The 11,703-nt window shown below is 43.6% G+C and overlaps 1 protein-coding gene across 8 annotated transcripts in view; it reads right to left on the reverse strand.

Annotated features, from left to right (window-relative positions):
* The window catches only part of BRCA1 (BRCA1 DNA repair associated), a 103,359-nt gene that overhangs the window by 78,595 nt on the left and 13,061 nt on the right, over positions 1-11,703 (reverse strand). For 4 of the 8 annotated variants that reach the window (XM_023204006.1, XM_023204009.1, XM_023204005.1 and 1 more), the window contains exons 1-3: positions 10,242-10,291; positions 9,519-9,617; positions 1,109-1,162 (exon numbers count right to left, since the gene is read on the reverse strand). In XM_023204006.1, the coding sequence (XP_023059774.1) occupies positions 1,109-1,162; positions 9,519-9,598 (134 nt within the window). In that variant the 5' untranslated portion in view covers positions 9,599-9,617; positions 10,242-10,291. Of the gene's footprint in view, positions 1-1,108; positions 1,163-9,518; positions 9,618-10,241; positions 10,292-10,738; positions 11,499-11,703 lie in introns of those variants that run through there. The other 4 variants (XM_023204003.3, XM_023204002.3, XM_023204004.1 and 1 more) reach the window with 4 other exon arrangements.

An 11,703-nucleotide genomic window follows, 5' to 3' on the forward strand; every position in this document is an offset into this window, starting at 1 on the left:
CATTGTGGTTGTCTGGGCAGGGAACAGGGAGGAAGGGATTGTAGAGTAAGAGGGAAATATACTTTGCATCATATACCTTTTTGTGCCAATAAACTTTTATTTATTGGCACAAAAATAAAATACATAGTTTGTACCTGCTACCAGGTAATGTACCAGGTACATAAATACTTAAAAATAAATTAGTTGACATTTAAGGTAAGCTGTGAGCCATAGCTTAACATAAAGAAAAGGAGAAAGCCCACTTGTTCTACTAAATTACCTACTCCACTTTTTCTGAAATTCTTTTATTAAGAAACAAACATTTTCATTTCAAAGGGCAAGATAATCAAATACGTAAATATAACTTGAATCACCGCTATAAATGAATTTCGGCCTAAATAGAAACGAGTCTCAGGTCCTTTACTGTCTTCGCAAGGATTATGAAGCAGGCAAACACTGACCCTTATAAGGGGGTATGCATAAGGATATGCAGAATGAACAGAAAGGAGAAACTGAGAAGGCTCAAACACAATTTGCTTATTTCTCAATTGCTTGCAGTTTGCTTTCACTGGTGGACACAAAAAATACAAAACACTGTTCAAAATGATACTATATCCTAATAGATAATATATGTCAGTCGGGTGTGGTGGTTCACGCCTGTAATCCCAGAGCTTTGGGAGGCCGAGGAGGGTGGATCATAAGGTCAGGAGTTCGAGACCAGCCTGGCCAATATGGTGAAACCCTGTCTCTACTAAAAGTACAAAAATTAGTCAAGCATGGTGGCGGGCACCTGTAGTCCCAGCTACTCGGGAGGGTAAGGTAGAATTGCTTGAACTTGGGGGCTAGAGGTTGCAGTGAGCCAAGATTGTGCTACTGCACTCCAGCCTGGGTGACAGAGCGAGACTTTGTCTCAAAAAAAAAAAAGATAATATATGTCAAAACTTTACCAGGAACTATGATTACAACCAACTTTTGATGACTGTATACTGAGAAAGAATGAAATAGAATTGGATTTTTCGTTCTCACTTAATTGAAGAAACGAAAGCTTCTATAAAGTTCCGTGTTCCCTGGGTTATGAAGGACAAAAACAAAAGCTAATAATGGAGCCACATAACACATTCAAACTTACCTGCAAAATATGTGGTCACACTTTGTGGAGACAGGTTCCTTGATCAACTCCAGACTAGTAGGGAAGGGAGGAAAAAAAAGAAAATGAGACTCAATAATTTATTTAAAAATAAAGATATTCTTCATGAATAACTTCAACTTTGAGCTGTTATTACTGAGTCAACATAAGGCTTCAAGTTCATTCAATATTTATTAAATGTCTGCTGTGCCAGGAACTAAGAATACAGCAGAGAATACGATCCTTACCTTCAGTGAGCTTTCACACATCAAAACAGAATTATACTGATCCCTTCAATACTCTATACTACCATCAGCATTTAAAAGATTACGTGATAATAGTTGGTACAAATTCATTTTCAGTGATATATTTTTCTGCACTATCACTGTGGGTGCCCATCTCAAATCTTAACTCTAAGCTCCATAAAGACAAAATTTTCTGCTTATATTTCTTTTGAATTCCTTCCTAGCCCTTTTTCTTAATTTTACTGTAAATGCCTTTTTAACTTAATATGGAAAATTTCAAGTATTTCAAAATTTCAAGTAAATAAAATAATAAAATGGACTATATGGACCATCACCCTGTTTCAACAACCATCAACTCACGGCCAAGCTGTTTCATCCATATCCACCCCTACCCCAGATTATTTTAATTATTATTACTTTTAAGATGAGGTCTCACTCTGTCACCTAGGCTGGAGTGCAGTGGTACAAATATAACTCACTGCAGCCTTGAACTCCTGGGCTCAAGCAATCCTGCCAGCACTGGGTTTACAGGCAAGAGCCAACACACCCAAATCCAAGTGTCTTCTTTGTTTTGAGAAGGAGTTTCGCTTTTGTAGCCCAGACTGGAATGCAATGGTGCGATCTTGGCTCATTGCAACCTCTGCCTCCCGGGTTCAAGTGATTCTCCTGCCTCAGCCTCCCAAGTAGTTGGAACTACAGGCATGCGCCACAACACCAAGCTAATTTTTTGTATTTTTAGTAGAGATGGGGTTTCACCATGTTGGCCAGGCTGGTCTTGAACTCCTGACCTCAGGTGATCCACCTGCCTTGGCCTCCTAAAGTGCTGGGATTACAGGTGTGAGCCACCATGCCCAGTCCCGAGTGTCTTCTAATCTATAGGTGTCCCATACTTTTCCTCCCTTAACATTTATTTTTAAAATTAGGTCATTTGACCTGTGGAGTTTATCTCATTCTGGATTTTGCTGATTGTATAACTCCATGGTGAGGTTTAACTTGTACCTCTAGCCTTATTTCCTGTAAACTAGACTTACACACTTAATCAAATTCAGGTTCAACTTTTTGGCAAGAAGACTTTACAGATGGTACTCTGTACTCTTATTAGATCACTTCAGAAGAGGCATGGTGTTTGGTTTGTGATTACTTTGTAAAAACAGTGTAAAAAGGACTCACCAAAAGAAATTTGGAAAATAATAAACTTAAAGCCAGTCATGGTACCTCATGCCTGTAATCCTAGCACTTTGGGAGGCTGAGGTGGGTGGATTACCTGAGCTCAAGAGTTCCAGATCATCCTGGGCAACATGGTGCAACCCCGTCTACACTAAAAATACAAAAATTAGTCAGGCATGGTGGGGCATGCCTGTGGTCCCAGCTACTTTGGAGGCTAAGGTAGAAGGATCACTTGAATCCCGGAGGTGGAGGTTGCAGAGTGAGCCAATATCATGCCACTGCACTCCAGCCTAGGTGAGAGAGGAAGACTCTATCTCAAAAAAAAAAAAAAAAAAGAAAAGAAAGCCAGATGCAGGGGCTCATGCTTGTAATCCCAGCACTTTGGGAGGCTGAGGAGGGCGGATCACAAGGTCAGGATTTCGAGACCAGCCTGGTCAACACAGTGAAACCCTGTCTCTACTAAAAATATAAAAACTAACTGGGCAGGGTGGCAGGCGCCTGTAATCCTAGCTACTTGGGAGGCTAAGGCAGGAGAATCGCTTGAACCCGGGAGGTGCAGGTTACACTGAGCCAAGATCGCACCACTGCACTCCAGCCTGGACAACAGAGCTAGACTCTGTCTCAAAATAATAAAATAATAATAATAAGCTTAAAAAATTAAAACTTTAGAAAGTACATCACCCAAATTCCCATCCCTACCTGTCTATCCACAAAACCAAGGCCTTCCTGAGATTAATGCATTTATTATACTAACACAACAAGTGTTTATTAAGTATCTACTATTATACTCAAGTACTATTTTAGGAGATAGAAATACAACAGTTTACAGAATAAAGCCTGCTCTCATAGAGCTCACATTCTAGTGTGATAGATAGTTGATGCAGAATTAAAGAATACATGGGAATAAGTATATTAAAGAGAAAAATTAAGCAGGGTAAGGGGAAACGGGTAGTTCAATATGTATATGGGGGTGAGATGTACATGGAGGGAGTCAGGAAAGGTGTCACTGAGGTGAGACTAGAGGACAGCTTAATAATGTAAAGAAACACACTATGCAACAATTAGGGGAAGAGCATTCCAGGAAAGAGGGAGCAGAGAAGGCAAACCCTGAGCAGAACCATGCCTATGTATGCAGGACATCAGATAGGTCAAGGTGCTAAAATATAATAATCCAGCGGGATATTGTAGGGAAAGACCATCAGAGAGGTAGTTGGTAACTTCTGGTAGGAACCTGCAGGCTATTTTAAATCTTCAGCTTTATTCTGGTCTTTTTCTTTTTTTTTTTCTGACAGAGTCTCGTTCTGTCTCCCAGGCTGGAGTGCAGTGGCTCGATCTCGGCTCTCTGTGACCTCCATCTCACGGGTTCAAATGATTCTCCTGCCTCAGCCTCCTGAGTAGCTGGGACTGCAGGCATGCACCACCATGCCTCGGCCTCCCAAAGTACTGGGATTACAGGAGTGAGCCACCATGCCCAGCCATTTTTAAAATCTTTAATGGTACGGGAGGCTGAGGCAGGAGAATGGCGTGAACCCGGGAGGCGGAGTTTGCAGTCAGTGGAGATCACGCCACTGCACTCCAGCCTGGGTGACAGAGCGAGACTCTGTCTCAAAAAAAACAACAAAAAAATGTTAATGTTTATTAATTTTTGTAGAGACGGGATCTCACCGTGTTGCCCATGCTGGTCTTGAATGCCTGGCCTCAAGCAATCTTCCTGCTTCGGCTTCCCAAAGTGCTGGGATTACAGGTGTGAGCTACTGTACCTGGTCTTTAGCTTTCTTCTGAATGTGAATCTTTTTTTTTGGGTGTGGGGGGAGATGGAGTCTCACTCACTCTACGGCTCAGGCTGGAGTGCAGTGGTGCGGTCTTGGCTCACTGCAACCTCTGCCTCTCCGATTGAAGTGATTCTTGTGCCTCAGCCTTCCAAGTAGCTGGGACTACAGGCGCGTGCTGCTACGCTCGGCTAATTTTTTTGTATTTTTGGTAGGGAAAGGGTTTCACCATGTTGCCCAGGCTGGTCTTGAAGTCCTGACCTCAAGTGATCCACCTGCCTCGGCTGGGATTACAGGCACGAGCCACTACACTTAGCCCTAAATGTGAACTTTTGAAACGAACTTCTTGGGTAAAGTCCAGGCAGGACATCAAAGAACAAGTAACCTGGTAGTGTGACAAGAATGTGGTTATTTTCATTAAATATTTAACATTTTAGAAAAGGATCACAAGGGCCAGATGCGGTGGCTCACGCTGTAATCCCAGCACTTTGGGAGGCCGAGGCGGGTCAGCCTGAGTGACAGAGACTCCATCTCAAAAAAATTAAAAAAAAAGAAAAGGATCACAAGAAGAGCTCGGGGACAGTAATCTTATTGTGAAGGGTTTGGTAATACAACTGTTGTAATCATGGGATTTCCGATGCAGCAAAGGCAGTGAAAACAAAAACACTGAACTAAGTCAGAAGGCTGGGTTTCTACTACCAGTGGTGTATATAAGCAGAGCCATCTTGAGCTAACCACTCTACCTAAACCTCAGTTTCCTTCTCTGTCATTCACCCTGCCAGTCTCCTTGGGCTACTGCCAGAACAAAATTAAATGCTACTTGGGAAAATGCTTCAAAACCTGAGATGACTTATACCAATGTTGGTATTATTACTGGGACCAAATGTGACTTTAAAAAGAAAAACAACCTTGACAAAGAAAACTGATTTGTTACTATATCCCTATTTCTGAGATAAGCTACATTTCAAAGATATTCTCCGTAAAAGAAAAATTGGATTCAGTTATCATACCAGATGGCTTTCATTCTCACCACTGACTCAATTCTGAAATAATTATATTTCAGTATGGTAATTATAATCTAAACTATATAAACACACTGTAAACACAAACTTTGAACAGATGAAAACTCCAATATGTAAAAAGGTAATGAATGCTCAAGGAAGACTGTGAAAAGGGAATAGGAAAAGAATTAAAATGTTCCTCTTCTAGGTCCCGATGAGAGTAAATGTTTACTATAAAAATGATTCAAATATTTTAAGCACTTCTCAAACCAGGCAATATTTTAGGCCTACTGTACATTTGCATTTTGAGCTTCCAATACGGATAAGTGACTGGAAAAAGCAGCTAGGTTTAGGTTGAAAAACAACAACCCACTGGTGTACACATTTTAGCAAATTCTTCTGAAAGTCAAAAATGTTATAGATAAAGTTACAGAGAACTACCAATTGTCAGAAATAGCTGCCAAACAGCAACTTAGAAGTCAGCAGAAGGAATTTTAGTTCAAGAAACCTAAAAAAGGCTGAAAATCTTACCTACCCTATAGCTACCACAAATAACACTGTTTCCAGTCATGATCAGGAATCATACATTAAGACATAACTGCAAATTGTGCTATACTGTACTGTATTAAAAGGAAGTGAAATATGATCCCCATCCTAGAACTTTCCATAAAAATGAGTCTAAAAAACCATTAAAAATTTATCTTAACCCAGGCCCAGTGGCTCACGCCTGTATTCCCAGCACTTTGGGAGGCTGAGGCCGGCGGATCACGAGGTCAGAAGTTCAAAACTAGCCTGACCAACATGGTGAAACTCTATCGCTACTAAAAATACAAAATTAGCCAGACACAGTGGTGCATGCCTGTAATCCCAGGTACTCAGGAGGCTGAGGCAGAGGAAGTGCCTGAACCTGGGAGGCGGAGGTTGCAGTGAACCAAGATGGAGCCACTGCACTCCAGACTGGGTGACAGAGTGTGACTCCATCTCAAAAAAAAAAAAAATCTGGGCGTGGTGGCTCACGCCTGTAATCCCAGCACTTTGGTAGGCCGAGGCAGGCAGATCACCTGAGGACAGGAGTTCCAGACCAACTCGACCAACATGGAGAAACCCTGTCTCTACTATAAAATACAAAATTAGCTGGCCTGATGGCACATGCCTGCAATCCCAGCTACTCTGGAGGCTGAGGCAGGAGAATCGCTTGAACCGGGGAGGTAGAGGTTGTGGTGAGCTGAGATCCCACCATTGCACTCCAGTCTGGGCAACAAGAGTGAAACTTCATCTCAAAAAAAAAAAAAAAATTAGGCCAGGGCGGTGGCTCATGCCTGTAATCCCACCACTTTGGGGGGCCAAGGCAGGCGGATCACGAGATCAGGAGATGGAGACCACCCTGGCTAATCACGAGATCAGGAGATCAAGACCACCCTGGCTAACATCGTGAAACCCCGTATGCACTAAAAATACAAAAATTATCTGGGCGTGGTGGCGCCCGCATGTACTCGCAGCTACTTGGCAGGCTGAGGCAGGAGAATCGCTTGTACCTGGGAGGTGGAGGTTGCAGTGAGCCGAGATCACACCATTGCACACGCTCCAGCCTGGGCAACAGAGTGAGACTCCATCTCAAAAAAAATAACTAATCTAACAGGAAACAGGAAGAAAGCAATGAAAAGCTAGAAAACATACAATAGTTGACTGAAAATAAAAATTTAGCATTTTCATTCTTATATCTTTAATTTTTATGTATCTGAGTTTTTAATTGATGGCTTAATTTGCCAGAATGAGAAAGAACATCCTATTTTTATGACTGTCCCATAGAAAAGTAAAGATAAATGGATCCAAATGCCACACTATTGAGGATTTTTTTGATCACTCTGATTGTCATGAGTAAGTTTTGTGCTTTTTCAAAAGCAGTTTTTTCCTACAATGTCATTTCCTGCTTCTCTAGCTCTGATTTTCAATAAATTGATAAATTGTAAATCGTATTTTCCTCTTATTTTTGTTTAGCTAAAATGTTGAAGGGCAAGGGAGAGGATGGTTATTTATAAATCTTGTTATCTCTCTGAAAATACAACTTGCATTTTCCTTAATCTGATTAACTTGACTTCAAATATGAAAAACAACTTTCGGCCGGGCGCGGTGGCTCAATCCTGTAATCCCAGCACTTTGGGAGGCCGAGACGGGCGGATCAGGAGGTCAGGAGATCGAGACCATCCTGGCTAACACGGTGAAACCCCGTCTCTACTAAAAAAATACAAAAAACAAGCCGGGCGAGGTGGCGGGCGTCTGTAGTCCCAGCTACTCGGGAGGCTGAGGCAGGAGAATGGCGTGAACCCGGGAGGCGGAACTTCCAGTGAGCTGAGATCTGGCCACTGCACTCCAGCCCAGGCGACAGAGCGAGACTCTGTCTCAAAAAAAAAAAAAAAAAAAGAAAAACAACTTTCATAAAGCACAAAAGAAAATTTCCTTGAATTTACCCTTTTTTATTGTGGGTAAGAGGCAATAGGCAATAATTTCAACTTATTTTTTGAATGTTACTCACTACTAACCATCACCATATTTTAAAAAATTAAAGAACTAATTTAGTTTAGTTTATTATTTAATGTATTTGACAAATGTTTATTGAGTGGCAACTAGGTCCCAAGTACCGTTCTAACTACTGAATATACAGATGTACATAAACAACAAAAATCTCTCCCGTCCCGGAGTTTACAGTCTGTGGGACTACAGGATGGATGCATTACACAGAATGTCAGCTAATCCTAAGTGTTATGGAGAAGCAGCAGGAATGGAGGATAAAGTGTGTGTTGGGGGTGTTGTAATTTTAAATACCAGTGTCTGGAAATGAAAAGGTGGTATTTCAATCAAGATTTTCAGACTGCCGGGCGCGGTGGCTCAGGCCTGTAATCCCAGCACTTTGGGAGGCCGAGGCGGGCGGATCACAAGGTCAGATCGAGACCACGGTGAAATCCCGTCTCTACTAAAAATACAAAAAATTAGCCGGGCGTGGTGGCGGGCGCCTGTAGTCCCAGCTACTCAGGAGGCTGAGGCAAGAGAATGGCGTGAACCCGGGAGGTGGAGCTTGCAGTGAGCCGAGATCGCGCCACTGCACCCCAGCCTGGGGGACAGAACCAGGCTCCGTCTCAAAAAAAAAAAAAAAAAAAAAAAAATTTTTTTCAGACCATGGCTGGGTGCAGTGGCTCACGCCTGTAATCCCAACACTTTGAGAGGCCAAGGCCTCACTTGAGGTCAGGAGTTTGAGACCAGCATGGCCAACCTGGCAAAACCCTATCTCTACAAAAAAAAATACAAAAATTAGCTGGGCATGGTGGTGTCACCTATAGTCTCTGCTACTCTGGAGGCTGAGGCAGGAGGATTGCTTGAGCCTGACAAGGTTGAGGCTGCAGTGAGCTGTGATAGCACCACTGCACTACAGCTTCTCAACACAAATCCTGTATAAAAAAACCTCTGCATTTCATTGTATGTAAATGAGTATGTAATTTCATTGTATGCACAGAGCCAGTTTCAGACAAAGGTTCTTCCATAATACCTATCCCCTTAAGGACACCAATCATCCATGATCTCTTTTTTTTTTGAGATGGAGTTTAGCTCTGTCCCTGGAGTTCAGTGGTGTGATACTGGCTCACTGCAACATCTGCCTCCCGGTTCAAGTGATTCTCCTGCCTCAGCCTCCCAAGTAGCTGGAATTACAGGCCCGCGCCGCTATGCCCAGCTAATTTTTGTATTTTTAGTGGAGAGGGGATTTCACCATGTTGGCTAGGATGGTGTCTATCTCCTGACTTTGTGATCCTCCCACCATGGCCTCCCAAAGTGCTGGGATTACAAGCGTTAAGCCACCGTCCCCGGCCTCATCCATGATTATATTTCGCCATTTCAAGTGATGGAACTGGTTTTAGAGCTGGAAGAAAAGCCAAAATGCCAGTTAATCTAAACTCGATTCCTGCCCCAGTGCAGAACCAATCAAGAGAGAGTCCCTGTCTTTCCCAGACCACAGGCTTTGTGTTGAACAGGAGAGGAGTGGGAGAGGCAGAGTGGATGGAGAACAAGGAATCATTTTCTATATTTTTAAAGTTCTTCAGTTAAGAAAATCAGCAATTACAATAACCTAATCTTACTAGACATGTGTTTTCCTCCCTACTATGTAAGGTCAATTCTGTTCATTTGCATAGGAGATAATCATACAGAAATCCCAAATTAATACCCTCTTGTGCTGACTTACCAGATTGGACACTCTAAGATTTTCTGCATAGCATTAATGACATTTTGTACTTCTTCAACGCGAACAGCAGATAAATCCATTTCTTTCTGTTCCAATGAACTTTAACACATTAGAAAAATATATATATATACAGATATATAGCTTTAAAAAAGGTTTTTAAAATGACAACTTCATTTTATCATTTTAAAATAAGGTAAATTTAAGATTTCGAAGGTTTTAGAATACAAACCATAGAGCTAATGACAAAATCCTTTATTTTTTTAAAGGTTCTAGAAGTGGCTCTTTGTAATTAAACAACATACATTCTGTAATTCTTCACATATCGTTGCCAAGCCCTTGAGTCTTTTCCTTTCTCCAAGAAAGAGAAAGCTACAAAGGAGTGACTGACCGGGTAAGTGGTGGTTTCCTTAGCTTTCTCCCATGTTTCTGGCTGCTTTCTTTTTCTTGCATAAAACCAAAATCAACGACAAAACCAACACCAATCAGCACCTCCCCGCCCCTAACCCTTCCCAGTGACCTGCTCTTATCTCAGGATCCTCCTCAAGCACATCCCTGCCGGCAGCATCTGCTACTGACGCTCCTCTACTTCCCTCTTGCGCTTTCTCAATAGCGCAATTGGATCCAGTTCTTAAGTTCTCCCTCCCACAAAACCCTGTCTCCTCCCCTTCCCAGACGTATTCCTGGCATCTCTTCTTCCGCAAGGTCCCATCCACTCATACATACCAGCCGGTGTTTTTGTCTGTTTGTTTTTTTGAGACAGAGTCTCGCTCTGTCGCCCAGGCTGGAGGGCAATGGCGCGATCTCGGTTCACTGCAACCTCCGCCTCCCGGGTTCTAGCGATTCTCCTGCCTCAGCCTCCTGAGTAGCTGGAGCGCCACCACGCCCGGCTAATTTCTGTATTTTTAGTAGAGACGGAGTTTCACCATGTTGGTCAGGCTGGTCTGGAAGTCCTGACCCCGTGACCAGCAGATGTTTTTATAGACGTGGTGTCCCCCTCAAGGCATATTTCAGTTCCTATCACTTTGATTCCCCCTCGGACACACCGTGCCCCCTTCCTGATCCTCAGAGCTTCCCTCGCGACCTACAAACTGTCCCTTCCCCAGGGTTCACAACTCCTTACGCCTCTCAGCTTCCGCCACCGCCCCCCCCTCCAAAAGAATACCCACTCTCTGTCCCACGCCAGTCCCCCAAAGCGTCACTTGGACCCGGGACTCTACTACCTTTACCCAGAGCAGAGGGTGCAGGCCTCCGGAGCCTAGGGACCCAGTTATCTGAGAAACTCCACTGCCTGCCTGTTCCCCGTCCAGAAAGTCTCACCGAGCCCACGCCGCGCAGTCGCAGTTTTAATTTATCTGTAATTCCCGCGCTTTTCCGTTGCCACGGAAACCAGCTGGCTCCCGCTAAGCAACAGCCGCTCAGAATACGAAATCAAGGCACAATCAGAGGAAGGGCGGGACAGAAGGAGCCAAGTCTCTCTCGGGGCTCTGGATTGGCCACCCAGTCTGCCCCTAGATAACGTAATACGAAAGAGACGGAAGAGGAAGAATTCTACCCGAGTTTGCCCTAAAGTGCAGGCGCGCTGGCCTCTACGCTTCCAGTTGCGGCTTATTACGTCAGAGTAATTGCTGTACGAGAGTCAGAATCGCTACCTAGTTTCCAAAGCAGTCGTAAAAAGAGGTCCCATTCCCCCACTCTTTCCGCCCTAATGGACGTCTCCAGTTTAGGTAAATATAAGGAATAAAGATTGTTGGGGGGGGGGGGTGGACGGAAAGAACTATTTCCAGCATTCGCTGCGGAATGAAAGGTCGTTGCCACAGTGTTCTTTGAAGAGTGTAGTCTTATGGAGAGTGTAGTCTTACGGAGAGAAACATCCACTAGCGAAGCAGGCACAATTCTCACGGAAATCCAGCGGATAGATGGGAGACCTCCACGCGCTTATACACGTCAACAGTTATGGATTGGAGTGTTACGTTTTCGTATCTTGAAAGCAAAAAACTAGGCCTAAAAAAAGATACCGACAACTCTTAGGAAGACTACAATTCCCATCCAGCCCCACGAGTCTCGGGCAAATAGTCCTCTAAGGTCAATGACCTGCGGCAACGCATTGGCCGCCGAATTTGTCTGGGGAAGGGGAAATCCGCTCTGGCCCACGTCTGCGCACTAGAAGTTCAGCCCCTCGGCCCCA

Source organism: Piliocolobus tephrosceles, chromosome 16 (genome assembly GCF_002776525.5).
Source record: "Piliocolobus tephrosceles isolate RC106 chromosome 16, ASM277652v3, whole genome shotgun sequence".
NCBI classification, from domain to species: Eukaryota; Metazoa; Chordata; class Mammalia; order Primates; family Cercopithecidae; genus Piliocolobus; species Piliocolobus tephrosceles.